General features: G+C 43.7%; 1 protein-coding gene and 1 non-coding gene across 3 annotated transcripts in view; one reads left to right on the top strand and one right to left on the bottom strand.

The window, feature by feature from the left end:
- The first annotated feature begins 194 nt into the window (after positions 1-194).
- GPC2 (glypican 2) overlaps positions 195-14,937 on the top strand; it is a 419,550-nt gene continuing 404,807 nt past the window's right edge. Inside the window, exons 1-3 of one of the 2 annotated variants that reach the window (XM_046898721.1) lie at positions 195-363; positions 5,547-5,626; positions 6,198-6,780. In XM_046898721.1, the coding sequence (XP_046754677.1) occupies positions 6,663-6,780 (118 nt within the window). In that variant the 5' untranslated portion in view covers positions 195-363; positions 5,547-5,626; positions 6,198-6,662. Of the gene's footprint in view, positions 364-5,546; positions 6,781-14,937 lie in introns of both variants that reach the window. The other variant, XM_046898720.1, reaches the window with a different exon arrangement.
- On the bottom strand, positions 3,578-3,696 carry LOC112533043. Its single transcript, XR_003076825.2, has one exon. It is a non-coding gene; the product is annotated as a 5S ribosomal RNA (ribosomal RNA).

Raw genomic sequence — 14,937 nt, 5'->3', positions numbered from 1 at the left:
CATACACCTGATCCTCGCATCCCTTGCCTGGCAAATGGCCTTTCCGTGAGATGTAAAAGAGGAAAGGGGAGGAGGAGAATAAAGCAGCCGTTTCATTTGCAGCAGCTCCTACCCAGCCGCAGCAGAGCGCAGCGCGAACACATCCAATCGCAGCGTCTCACCGCTCCCTCCCCCGGAAGTGCCCATCCGCCATTGCCGGCGGTCGCAGTGCTCGTGTCCTCCGAGCTCGCTCTTCTCCGGCGTTCTCTCCAAGCGGCGCTATTGGTGTTCCGTCACCGCCCGGGCTGCTCGGCCGGCAGCTCCGTGCAGAGACAGCCATCGGTGCGGCTCGCAGGAGGCAGCCGGCTCTTCGTGGCGCCGCAGGTGAGGCCGAGCGGGGCGGAGCGCGTAACCCATTCCTCGCGGCGCGTTCCGGGTGAGCAGACAGAGAAGGCAGAGGCCGAACCGCAGCCGACAGCTTCCATTTCCGCGCTGCAGCCGCACAGAGCGCTCAGTTTGGGGTTGAAACGAAGGAAAACTTAACAGCACAATTTTGTTACCGTTCAGTCAGCTGTTCTTTATTAGCGGCGCCGGGAAGCGCTGGGGATATTTCTACTGTAAGCCCTTGGGAAGGTGACACGATTGAGAGTCCGTTCTATTTCCACAGTTACCTGTGAGGTAATTAACATGAACACGCCTATCTCAGGTAGTGATTTATGAAGTCTCTGGTCTTCTATTCCATGGTCTCTTCTACTGTCTAGCATTCCTTTAGCATTGGGACAGTCCAACTGACAGCCTTTTACTTCATCCCATGGTCTTCCTCGCTTGTCCTCTGGATGAGCTCTGTTCACAGACACACGCTCAGTAGAACGCCCAGTGTAGGTAATTTATAGGTACCAAAATCAAAACCTTTGCTCAGTCAGCACACAGTGATTATTTCTTAACATCTGCTCATCACTGTATAGAGATAAGTTTAGCAACCCGTCTTTTAATGGAATATACTGAGGTGTTGGAAGATAAAGAGGATAGAGGGGAGTGTCTTGACATCTGCCTGTTGCATCCCAACCTACTCCCAGCATCGCACAGCTGGGCCTTGTGCAGAGGCCCTGGCTTCTCTGATGTTTGATAAGCCTGCTGGCATCTTTTCATTATGTTTCTTTTGCTAAAGGTCCCTGGCTAAAGTTGAATAACCTTGCAACACACTTTCTAGTCTAATGCTACATCCATAACTATTCACAACATTGGAAAGCTATTACAGTTTTGCAACCAAGAATTAATTGTATTATACATCAATTAAGCAGCAGCAGTATTTATAAGGATACACCACCAAAATACATTGTGTATTTACTTTTTGAAACCTGCACCATTCTCAGCTGTGAGGTACAGATCACGGCAAGCATCAGGAGTGGTAACTCACATCCATTCCAACAGCAGCTCGTGGCAGTAAATGAGATCAGAATAGCCTAGATAACCTAATAGCCCAGATAACCTAAAGTTTTTATCATGAAAACTATTCTTCTTATTCCCTAACAGTTATGAAGATAGACCTACTTTTCACCAGGATGCTTGTAATCTGTGGAACTAGTATCTGAAGCTATGCCTCAACGAGTAAAGCTTTGATTTCTGTTAAAGTTACAAAACATTTTACTGCATTGTGTGGCTTTATCAAGACCCCTGAAAGGAAAGCATGCAGACCTACATCAGCTGTAGCATGCGGGACATACAGTTATATTGGCACTATTCCAGTTACATTAACTTATATTTTAAGTATACTTCATTGCCATGCATGACCACAATTGAGAGATTCAAGTTTTTGTTCTTAGAATTAATTCTCATGCTTGCAATATAGTGAACAGGGGCATGAGCACATGCCTGTTCTAAGGTTTTCTGACCAATACCAAAAGTAATGCAGTACTAGAGACTGGAATAGAAGAATGGGTGCAGCATTTCCATTTGCCATCCAATGGGGTGCTGTAAAAGAAAAACACCATTTCTTCCTGGTTTTACAAGGAAACAGGTCAGATGGACTGCATGCAGGATACAAGCCAGAGTCCCTGCAGCTGCACCTGATTCCTGAATGTCCTCGCGCTCTGCAGCGTTCTCTCTTTACATTTTTGTTTCCCTTGAGGAGATGGGTTTTTTCTTGTCATGCTGCACTGGTGGTAGCTAGCTTTTCTTCCAGCTGTTTTGTTTTGTTTTTTCATTATTCCTTCTTTCATTCCTCTTTGCTCTGCATGCTTTTACGCGTTCTCTGATGCTTTGTGGACTGTCCCCATGCCCCAAGATGCTCTCCTGTCCTCTGCCAGCAGGGCTGAGAGAGGAGAGGAAAGCAGAGAAGGGTAGTTTGGAACCAGAACTGGTTTTTACCATGGCAGGCTCCTGCTCCTGGCTTCACCTCCCACCCAGCACAACAGGTTTGCTGAGTTGGATGGGGGAGGGGACAGCTGTTCCCAGGCACGTTGCTGCTCATACCCAGATTTAGCACTGAATCTCTGGGTAAATCCACCCACATCAGGGTCATGCTCTATTGGCTCCATTCCTGCTGACTCTGGGCACCCACTGTCCCTGCAGATCTTCTGGGCTTCCCTGGCAGCTCCCAGTTACCTCCAGAAAAACACCATTCCTCCATCAGTCCCATCACATGTTGTGGAGACTCAATAAAATTAATTGCAGACCATTCACTCTCTGCACAGGTCCTGAACACCAAAAGAGACACCTGAACCAGCTCACAATCCCTGAAGGATCACACAGGAACCGTGCACTTATCGCACTGAGCCCAAAGATAAAAAGGAAAGCAAGGAGCCTCTTCACAGTCTACTCCTTGGGCATGCTCTTGACAGCAACTCTGACAGAAGAGATGAGTTTTCAGGCACTGCCTGAGGAAATCCCCTTTTAGGATGGAAATGCTGTGATGGAGGACAGTTCTGTCACAGAAGTGCCCAGTACCTGTCCTTGCCTGTGGCCCCAGGACGGAAAGAACTGGGGAAAAGGAAATCGCAAAGGCAATTGACCTAAACACACCAAAGTGATATTCTGTACCATATGACATCATGCTGAGGGATAAAAGCATGGAAAGGGGTAGGATATGGGGCTCACATGACAAAAAGAAATGTCTTGGAACACCGGGGCATCCAGTGCATATTGACAGGGGACTACCTAGTGCATACAGTAGCTCCAGAGTAGGTTGGTGGGCCAAGGGAAGGAAGATGAGAAGCAGAGTAAACCAGAGAGACTGAGATCAGAGTGAAAATGGAGACTAACAACGTGTGGGCAATCCACAGAAAACCTGGGCTGGGAGCCTGCAGTGGGCATGGCAGATCATGGCACGGCCCCTTGCAGACACACATGGCCTATTTGAAGGCAAAGTGAAAGGAGAAAATAGGGACAGCAAAGAAAAAAAAAGAGTGAATAGAAAAAAAAAACAAAAAATAAAAAAATAAGAAAACAAATAAAAGGCAAAATACACACAAACTCAGTAGTGACTACAACACAGCATAAAGGAACCATGCCCACAAACATGAAAGCTGAGGCCTCCTGCACCCAGATCGACCCCATGGGACCAGAGGGAAACGAACAAACAAAAAAAAAATACAGCAAAAGCCTACAGCACCCGGTATTCCCAGGAGGTCTCCCATCCAAGTACTAACCAGGCCCGACCCTGCTTAGCTTCCGAGATCAGACGAGATCGGGCGTTACCAGGGTGGGATGGCCGTAGGCACCTCCTGCTCCTGCTCCAGCCCTCTTGCCACCTGCGCGCCAAACAGCACCCACCACACACAGCGCCAAAAGACGCACGTAGCCCCAGAGCGCTGCACCACCAACACAAGCCTACGCAACACACAACTCCCCGCAGCCCACCCGGCCAAGGACTCCTCCCGGACCGAGCCTGAGTAGGGCTTGCCACGACCCCCGACCTCCACCACCCTAGCCAAGAAGGCCTGGCGCAGCGGCACTTACCACCCTGCAACGGCCCTCTTCAAGGCAGTGCAGCCACACGCCACACTATGGTTTTGGATGCGCACACGTACTCATACACACTGTAAACTTCCCTCATTCCCAAACTAACTCTATCAATGACTCCCCAACCCCCTCCCACCCTGTCTCCAGTTATACTGACACAGCACTCACTGTGGATCAACAGCGCACCTGCAGCGCACTGCCCGACCTCGCGGAACTTCATGGAAGAAGACATTCCAGCCCTGCTGTCCCCACCCAAAGCCCCTTTCGGCTCCCGCTATTCCGCATGCTCTGCCATCCAACTACTAACTCAGCCTTTGACTTCTAGAAACATACATTCTTCATTGTAAACTTCGGTTACTCTTCAGATAGTTATTTTTCTCTAGGAGTACTGAGATTTAATGAATGAATACCCTATTTCTATGGGGTTTCAATAATTCTGCTCCTACCATTCTCCTAAGCAACGAAGAACTACCTTTTGCAGAATTATTTCACTGTTCCATTTCTGTTTTATGTTCAGTTTGAGGTAAAGGTCGAACTGCCCACATGTCACAAGACTGCCCTTCTTTTACTGCTCCTTACTGCGTGTGTTCCCCCTACGCATCTCCCCTTCGGCAATGCTCCAAAGCATTGATGCAGTTGCAGCCATGGAAGCTTTGTACCTTTTTTCCTGTCTTGCCTCCCCCGTTTCCCCATTGACGGGTACTCCAAGTTCACAATTTTATTGAAGGTTTACATTTGTTAATTACTTGTTAATTCGTGTGTTATCTGGTGTCAGTTAGTAGCCGTCCTGTTGTTTCCAAACTGTCTCAGTACTCTTCTTGTACTGATATGGTGATTTTCTTCAAAGTCTTCATTAAACAAAGAGTACCAGGAGAGGGGGGGGGGGGGGGGGCGGTGCCAGACCTTCCTCAATACGTTCTTCAGGCGCCCCCTAAGGCATATCACGACTTGTGTTATTAACTTGTGAAGGGTATTCTTGCAATGTGTGTGACAAAGTATAACATGTATTTTCTTGCTGTCTGGACGTAAATTGTTGCTTGCTATACAAGTATATTGCTAATTATTTAACTTGTTCTAATGCAGAAATAGCATTTGATTCCCACAAGGATGAAAGACTGACGAGGATGTTTAGTATAAGTGTCTATGTGTGAGCTCATAGTCTTGGGAAAATGCTCTGTTTAAGGTATGTGATCAAGTAACTTTCTTCCAGAGCTAATTGGCAAACACCTACTAATTAAAATTGCTTGCTTAAATTAATTTAAATTAAGATTTTGTCTGTGAAAATTTATTTCTCTAAGAAATGGACAAAGTTACTGTCACTTGCCTTCAGCCAGAGACGAAATGGAATAGTGGAGGAAAAACTGTGGATGAAAAGGGAAGATAAGAATACAGAAACTTTAACTGTACACAAATTTTGCTGAGCAAAATAATCTCAGTCCTTTTGGGAAAAATCACATTCATTGTGAACTGTGCCAGAAAATTATTTCTGTTCGTTTTAGAGGCCTAAGTTTAGTACGTGCAGGTATGTTTACTATTTTTCAGAGATAAGTCTTTTGTTCCAGTGGACAATTTGTCTGTAACGTCAAACATCTACATAACTTTTGCAGTATCATGTGAAAGAAGTTGCGGTTCTTCTTTGGAAGTGTCAGTAATTCTAGGCTCTCTCAGAAGGACTGCATATGGCCCTGTAAGTATGAACTATGGTTCTCTGAAATCACAGACCTCCCTTGTCAGGGAATTGCCACTACAGAGCGTTCTGCTTGTAGCTCATCTTGCTGGCAATGGCTGTGGCTGCTGCAAAGTATGCTTGCAGCAGGGATACTCCTCACTTGTCGACCTGTACCAGGCCAGCTCACTTCAAGATGTATTTTCAGCTCTTTTTCCCTCTCCTCTCCTCTGCTGAAGGACATGTGCTGAAAGAAGGTGTGGATGAACTATGGGTTGACTTTGACCATGTATGGCTGGAGAATAGTTCAAATATGTAAATTTCCTTAATGTCTGTCCTGAAAAAGCAGTTCTTACTCAAGGTCACTAGCTTGGCCCTACTATCCTTGGCCTGCCAAAAGGGAGTGCATGTCCCTCTGAGAAGGGCAGGCCCTTGAGCTTTGGTCTAGGCCTCAGAGAGAGTTCCCAGGCTAAACTATATGTTTGATTGCACTGACATACCTCTATTTTTGTTTTGTTAAGCATCTTCTGACTGAGAGAGATGAAATCTAAAAGATGCTTTCTTAAATCGTTTATTTCTGTATTCTCCTCAGAGATGTGCAGGCTTAAGAGCAGGCACTGGGAGCTGCCAGGCCCAGAGAGTGTTGATGCACAAAATCCAAGTGCTCAGTCTAAAGCCAGCACTTCTTTTGGGGGATGTGAGGGATAAGAGGAAAGCCAGCTTTAAAATTGTCCCAGGAAGGAAAGCATTACTGTGTAAAGCACCGAAGAATGAGCTGGGATTGTAAAGCCCCTCCTCCAACTGGTGCAAGCTTCCTGGGGCCGGCATTATTGCTCCTGAAATGTGCTGTTAGTGCAAGGTGTGAGAGGACCCAGTGGTTGTGACAGTTGACCCTGAGAAGGTGAGTTTGAAAAGAGTAAACATACTGAAAACAGTCTAATGAAGATTTGTTACAGCCAGCTCATCTAATCATGTTTTAAATCTGTTATGTCCAACTCAGGGGCTGCATGCAGTTTGGCACAGCCCATCCTGCGGGCACTCCCTGCCCTGCACCATCATGGCAATGACACTTCCTCACCAGCTCAGCCCTAGGTGTGTGCCCATCATTCAGCATCAATCAAACATCAGCCCAAGACAGTTCCTCTTCACTCAACACAGCCCAGGCAAGTCAAAAGGTTGGTAAGCCACATCAACAGTTGTTTTCACTATTCACCATCTCATGTTTGTACAGCACCTTCTCTGAGGAATCTTGGACAAGGTTAAGGCCTCCAGATGTTACTGCAGTATGTGGGGTGCCAGGTAAGCCCACAACAACATCAGCAGAAGTTCTAGATGGTGCTGTGGTGCATCCAAATCTGTGGCCCATGTGGTCAAATGGTATTTGAGGCCAGTGTACATACAGATATATGCTTTGGGCCTTAAAGTATGCATAAGATTATTTTTCTTTATAAGCCTGATGGTTAAGTGTTGATTTATATATGAAGCAAGAATTTATCTTTCAAAACTCACTGTATAATTTGCAAATATCTGTGTGACTCTAGATGTCTGTTAAACGTGTTAATGCCTTATCTGCCCTAAGCTCAGGGAAGATCTTTGTTATCATTGTCTCTGCCAGTTAATTGTTGATTCGCTGAAAAACAGTTCTACTAATTTTAAATTTGCCATGTTTCAGGTAGTGGCTTCTGCGAATGTTACAGCAGAAAAGTTTGAGGGATCTAGATTTTAATCAATTTTTTAACAATTACATGCAAGTGCCTTCTAAAATTCTGTAATAGAATGTAGTTATGCTTCTAATTACTTGTTTGTTGTGGGTAAAATATAGAGAATATTCAACAGGAGAAAACTTCTAACTTATGTGCATACAATTCATACTAAAGGGACTAATGGTAGGTAGATTCTAAAATTCTGCTTTTAAAAATAAATAAATAAATCTAGCTGGCTTTGTTTTACAGACAGGAGGCAAATACTTTGGTGTAAACACTAATATCATACATCCATCAGTTCCTTCTGTGTTTTCTGCAATAGGACTTTGATAGTATTGAGCACCTGACCATATGTTAATATTCTGTGCAATCCCAGTACTCCAATACTCCAATACAGCCTTTCAACTGAAGGGAATGTGGGGGAATGTGCACATTTGCTAAGCTTTTAAAATAAAACATATGGCTTGCATTTACCTCTACTAAAATGCTGCAATTCTATCAGTCTCTTAAGCTTGTCTAATGAAATTATCTTCTCTAGCATATGCTTTAGCCAGTTTCAGCCTAGTCTTTGGGCATGGGTGGAAATAATTGTCATTACTTGGGCAGGAATTCCCAAGCAGTGTCACTATGTTACAGCCAGCAGAGGGCACCAAACAACAGCGACAGCAACTGCTCTCAGCATTGCAGTTCTTTGTCATTGCAGACACAATTACCCCTTCTAGTCACAGAGCAACAATAAACATGCCTATTACAGCAATTTTTTGTAAATAATGATTGTGCATGTAATCATGAAAAATCCTATGCATTATGTTAAAGTTTGCAGTCCCTCAAGAGTGAATATCCTGATTTATGTAGATTTAAGAAACAGGTATTCTTTGATGTGATGATACAAGGGCAGGAGAACTTAAGTTCTGAGACTTTGAAAGAAGTCTAGAGAAATCATGAACTGGACTGTGCAGACAGTAGCTGTGTCACACAAGCCCCTCGGGGCATCTCAGGCTGAAACACCTCGTTGTGGCAGTGTTTCAGTGATTTTACACTTGTGAATTCTCTGTGTAGAAAGCCAACACGAGGACTGAAAGTAAGGAAATCTCCAAGTGACAGTTAAAGGGGATGCAGGACTCATCCCTGAGGGCCCAGCCTGGGAAGCCATTCCTAAGAGAAGCATCTCCTACCTCCCCTTCTCTCCTCTGTCCTGAGCCCACTCTTCACATCTTTTGCTTTGGCTTATAAAGAGGTATGTGAGTTTGGTGGACTATTCCTATAACCCAGACAATGACTTTTTGGATGAAATAGAGTCATCTTTAGACTTTTCTGAGTAATTAAATCATAATTCCGAGTAATACTTTATTAAAGGAAAATAAATACCTACAGAGGAATGTCACAAGAGACATTATCTAGAGAATAATGTTTAAAACCCTGTGATAATTTTTGTGCCCACCTGTTTAGAAACATACTATCACCACTGAGGCTGAAATAAAGAATTTGAGTGCAAGTAGTCTCACCTTTAATTCTTTGGAACGAAATGATAATTCTTACTATTGGCTGTCCTTCCATTCCTTGGTATTAACCAGCTGAACGTATCAAGATGTTGTAATATAGCAATCATCCGTTTTCTTATATACCCTGATCCTGTGCCTTTATGGATGTTTTGAATATCCTTGACTTCACTGGAAATTGAGGATAGTGAGCTCTTCAAACAGTTGTCCCCACAGTTGATTTGCATACTGAAATTGTCATTTATATTAAGTTCCAAAGAAAGCAATCTCCATGAGACCTGTAAAAGTTTCTGTATCAAGTGAAGAGCTCCGAATCAGCTGCAAGACTGAGGTAAAAAGATATAAAAATGTATTTGCATAGAGCCTCATATTCAGAGATATATACATAATCAGTAAGAAACTGATTGCCAGCTCACATGCTGCCATTCTACTACATTTTTCTGCTTCTGAATATTTTGTTTGAATTCTTATACACGTTCTTAAGCTGTAGCCTTTAGTATCTTTTAGAATATAGTCAGTCATTCTCATGATCTCAGGGTCAACCTACTTCAGCTGCTCATCACCTTCCCTGGGTATCACTGTCCAGCCAGATGTCTCAAAGTCATTTGAATACTTAAAGTTCCAGAAAGTGGTTAGGCATCCCATCAGGGGTGGACAAAGTCAAAGACCCCTGAACATAGTGAAGATTCTCTCAGATTGTAGATTTTTGCAACTGCAGAGCTCTCCTTCCCTGTGCTCAGAGTAAAACTTCCTTTTCTGATGTTTTTGTCCACGTAATGTAGTGGTGGGGCTTCTGCTAATTCATTTGCCTAATGTTATGTATACCAACTAGAATGGTAGTCTTTGCTTTCCTTTATTGCAAATTAACATTAAATTAGGTGAGGGAGTTTCTTGCTGCTGAGTAATCATTCCACATACCAGAAGTAAATATCAGGCTTATATCTTATTCTTGAAAGCACTGAGTCAATGAAAGAAATTCCACCCCACAAACACTGCTTTTCCTATCTTAGAAGTCAAAAGCACTGGCACTCCAACCTTTGCCTTGAGCATTCTTCTCAAATGAAAATAAGAGGACTGTGTGCTTGTCAGTCATCCTGATATAGCAGAGCTCACTCCACCCTGTCCTTCAGATGGGAGAAGCCCTTCTGCAAGCCTCCCTCTCTTGTCTTGTCCTCTCCCCAGCCTCCTCTCTGTGATCTGGAGTTTGAGCAGGAGCTTCAGCTAAAGTTGGGCAGTAGCACTAGTCATGAGTTCCCTTGTGTGGAGCTAATAAAATATTCTTGGCGACAGACAGCATAAAATACTACAGAGCACCGGTGGAAAGAAATCAAATTAAGTCCTCCTGATTTGTAGTTCTTCTATTAATCTTTACACTGTGTGCATGCATCAATAGCACACAGTTCATACTACATAGTGACAGAAATTATAAGAAGTGTGAAGAAAGTTAGAACTAGAGTTGGAGACTGAATTTTTATAAAAAAGAGTAAAGCTAGACATGAATATTTACGTATTGCTTCTGTGTCCTGCTAGGCCCAAACCTTTACTGGCTCTATGAGAACTGGAGTCCCCTTGCCAAATGCAAACCTTGGCTGAAGAGCTTGAGGAAGACACAACTTGGAAGCATCTCATTTCCCTACAATCTGTGTCTTAATCTTCTGGAACAGCTCCTGCTTTCTTCTATAGCACCTTCTCGGCCTTTATTAGCCGCTAGATCCTGGAGGAAGCAAATGCTGGTGGTACTTCTGGATCAAGTTGGGACAGTGTGCTCCCCTCTGCTCCCACCCTCTGCTGTTATGCCCAAGGCTTTGTTTAGGACCGATTAACACAGTATTGCTAAATACTTTGACTATGAGTTAATCATCTTACCCCACAAATAGTGAGCAGCCCAAGAACCCCTTCAGCTTTAATCCTCAAACAAGACTGCATGTGACATCCTCAGTTACTTCTAAACATTGTTAAGATTGAATGGCTATGATTTCAGGGTGGATTATGTTGAATAATAATTGGAGGTGACTTACTGAGATACCCACCTCTTAAGAGGAAGTACAGCATTGAGGAAACATCCAGGGTGGAATGTGATGAATTTACAAGGAGTCTGTTCTATGGTAGTTTCCTAGGCAACACAACCTGCATCCTTAGGTTGTCAGTAACACCAGGGGAGCTTGGTATTCTGACTCTGTGAGGCACAGCATGGAGGGTGAATTGGAGTGTAAGCACTGCAGTCAGGCTCTGTGATAATACCACAGGGATGTGAATTTGATGGTGCTATGGAACTGATAAACATACAGTTGTCACTCTGAGTCAGCATCTTTTCATTTTTCTGTTGCACTAGGCACAACAGAGATGTGTTAGAGCTACTAGAGCTACTCAAGCTCTACCTGAAAGTAAGAAAACAGTATAAAAATGGCTTAGGAGAGAAGGAATTTGGGAAAAATACAGAATCACAAGATGATAGGGGAGGGAAGGAACCTTTGGTTCTCCCCCCATTCAATCCTTCTGCTAAAGCACATTGCCTAGAGCAGGTTGCACAGGAAAGCATCCAAGCAGGTTTTGATATCTCCAGAGAAGGAGACTCCACCACCAATTTGGGCAGCTTGTTCCAGGGCTCTGTAACCTTCAAAGTAAAGAAGTTTTTTCTCATGTTCAGATGGAACTTCCACTTTGTGCCTGCTATTTCTTGTTCTGTCACTGGGCACTACTGAAAAGTGGCCCCATCCACTTGACTCCCAACCTTTAGATATTTGTAAGCGTTGATAAGATCCTATCTCAGTCTCCTTTTCTCCAAGCTGAACAGACCCAGGTCTCTCAGCCTTTCCTCATACAGGAGATGCTCCAAGCCCCAGTCATCTTTGTGGCCCTCCTCTGGACTGTCTCCAGCAGTTCCTGGTCCTTCTTGAACCAAGGAGCCCAGAATTGGAAATAGTACTCCAGATGCAGCCTCACCAGGGCAGAGTAGAGGTGGAGGGAATATTTTTCCTGAAAGGTACTGGCCATGCTCTTTTTAATGCACCCCAGGATACCATTGGCCTCCTTGGCCAGCACACTGCTGGCTCATGGCCAACCTGTTGTCTACCAGGACACCCAGGTTCTTCCCTGCAGAGCTCCTTTCCAGCAGGTCAGCTTCTGACCCGTACTGATGTGTGTGGTTTTTCATCCCCAGCTGTAGTACTTTACACTTGCCTTTGTTTAATCCTTTGTTAAAGGAAAAGGTTCCTTTTCACCTAACTCTCCAATCTGTCCAGGTCTAGTTGAATGGTAGCACAGCATTCCGGTATGTCAGCTACTCCTCCCATCTTTGTATCACCATGAAATGGTGAGAATGTATTCTATCTCATCATCTGGGTCACTGATGCTGATATTAAACAAGACCAGACCCAGTACCAACTCCTGGGGAAATTCATGGTGCAAATACAGTAGTCATACTCACAAATGTCATACCAAAATAGATGCAGTCTGAACAGCGAAGCCCGAGGGTCTAGTCCTAATGCAGCTAACTGCAGCATTAGTACAAATTGTTTTGCCTTCAGCATGTTAGTTTTTGAAGAACATACACGAATTATTGGCATTTATTGGCATCTCTCTCTCTCTCTCTCGTTTTTCCTTGCAACTCATGTACTTGTGCCTGTAGGGCTGAGGTGGATTTTCCATCCCGCTTCTTCATATCCTCTCCATGGTCGCATAGGTAAAACCACAGGATAGTATGTGTTGCATACCCACTATATCCTCTCTCTCGAGCAGAGGAACACTTTTTTTCTAATAGCTGTGCTATTGGTTTGTACAAGTGGAGAGTAGAACGTACTGTCTTTGAATTTCTGGAGCTCCTGAAATAGTTTTTCCACAGCTGAAACAGAGACCCATAGGGAGGAAGAATCTTTTCATATTGTTAAAGTAGGCTAGATAGTTCATCTACTGTTGAATTTTCTTCAGCTTTCCAGTTCATTCCTGCCAGTGTGTTGCCGTATGATGATGGCGCACTCCATACAAATTTCTCCACATGGGTCACAGGACCTGATATCATCTGAATCTTGGTTAAAGGATCATAATCCAGGTTAATATTACACATCATCTCCAGCACAGCTAATTCCTTCAGGTACTGGGAGAGAGACTGATCTGGAAGAAAGAATTGGGAATGTTTTTTACAAAGCCTAGCAGGAATGTGGTACAACACAGTAGAGCTGGAGTTTTCTGTCCATTTACTGGCTAAAACAATCATGACTGTTTGAGGGAAGTTATGTAGGTCACTGAAAACACTTTTGTTTTCCTCTGTGCTTGTTTTATTTTCTTGTAATATTTGAATTTCTGTAATTCGAAGCTAAATTGTTACTTGGTATGAAATTGTCTGGGTGTCACCTGGAGAAGGATGAATTTAATGACTGCCTGTACTGCAGTAATTAAGGTCAGTATGTGGTCTGTGAAAGTGGTCAGTGGTCTGTAATAAATATTTATCAGATGGAATCTGACTTGTGTCCTTGGATGTGTACAACTGGGAATCTGGGAATCTCGGTTCTGAATGGCTTTGACTGCTATTTTATACTGCCTCCTCTGACTTCACTCTTTGCTTTCTTCCATTCTTCTTTCTTTTGTTAGTGTCACACATGGAAATATATGTGCAGAAATGATAACAGCATCCTCAGTTTTTCTGGGGAAAAATCATAGATCCTGTTGGAGAGAAAGAAAGACCCATATGATGGACTGGCTTGAAGGTAGAACCTGGGTTCAGCCCTAAGCTTTTTTAACAGTCTGAAGGAAAACTATTTCATCTGCCTGCTCCCACTTGTTAAGCTCAGGGTAATAATTCCTCTAGACATACAGCTTCAGGAATCAGGAGTCCTTGATTTTAGCTTGAAAAGCACTGCACAGATTTCTACAGGAAAAGCAGCAGGACAACATGAACAGATAGAACACCTTGTTCTTTCAGACAGTTGGGCATTCTGGAGGCAGCATGAAGAAGAAGTACAAATGTGCTCATGTAATCTCCCCTTTTATCTCTACCCAACTGGGACATCAACTGTATCTACTTACCTACTCTGCAGCTGAGGACTCCTGCTGGAGCTAAGACAAGTCCTGCTGTTTTATCACAGAGCAGTTCTTTCAAGTTCCTCTGGTGTCTGTGTGTCAAGATGATTGCTTCAGCTGAAGTACAGACAGCTGAAATAGCCTTCAGGGACCAAAGCTGTGTGTGACTTGACACTAACTGTGTGTAGATGGCTTTGGCTACTACATGCTTCAGCAATGCTCATTCTGTGCTACAGTATTTCAATGGATCATGACTGGAAGTCAGGAGATACATGTCCAAGTACATATTTCCAAAACCCAAAGGTTGACTTCAGGCAGTTGTGGCACTGCACTGTTGTATAGCAGAGTAAAAAAATTCCTGCCCCAGGACTTCTGCATGTTGTACCAGATGCACACCCTATAGGTTAGATGCAGCAAGTGGTTATACATTTCTATTTTGTGCTGTATAAATGCATAGAAAGTCATAATATCTGCGTAAAGTATTTTTGGTCTAAAAAAGACATTTCAAGAAGGGATTACAATAGATAACAAAACAGTAGAAATTAGATGGCAGAAAAAAAAATATGGAAACTCTTACCTACCTCAGTAACTGCAGTTTATTTGGAAATGGTACAGATTTTCAACCTACCTCCACTTCAGAAACAATCTGCCTCCCCTAACAGAACAGCCACAAGTGTTAGGTCTAACCTTGTGCTACTGTGCATTAGGCATGTCTACATAGTAAAGATTATTCAATTAAATTAAGCAAGCTTTAAATTAGCTATGAGCAAACAGGTGAAGGCTCTTCGCAGGGTGCGGATAGCTCTCGGGTTTTGGTGAGATATGTGGTTCTTTTGCCCCTCCGAAGCTTCATACTGTAGTGTGAGATGTAGCACAGACAGAACAGTCACTGTTGTTTCATTCTTTTCTACTGCGAGCAGAGGGTAGACTTAAGGAGCAGTAGTATCTGTACATTGATTATAAAGTATCTGGCCCTTTACAGATGGATGCAGAAAACTTGGGGAGAGGGGAACACCTAAAGAAGAGAGGCCTTTGAGAATGTCAGGGGGGCGAATGCAGTGAATTAACAGGAAGGAGGCATGCAGAAGTGTTTGTGGCAGAATGGAAAGTGGTG

Source organism: Gallus gallus, chromosome 9 (genome assembly GCF_016699485.2).
Source record: "Gallus gallus isolate bGalGal1 chromosome 9, bGalGal1.mat.broiler.GRCg7b, whole genome shotgun sequence".
NCBI lineage: Eukaryota > Metazoa > Chordata > Aves > Galliformes > Phasianidae > Gallus > Gallus gallus.
Note: the sequence above shows the minus strand (reverse complement) of the source record. Positions and strands in the feature narration are given on the sequence as shown.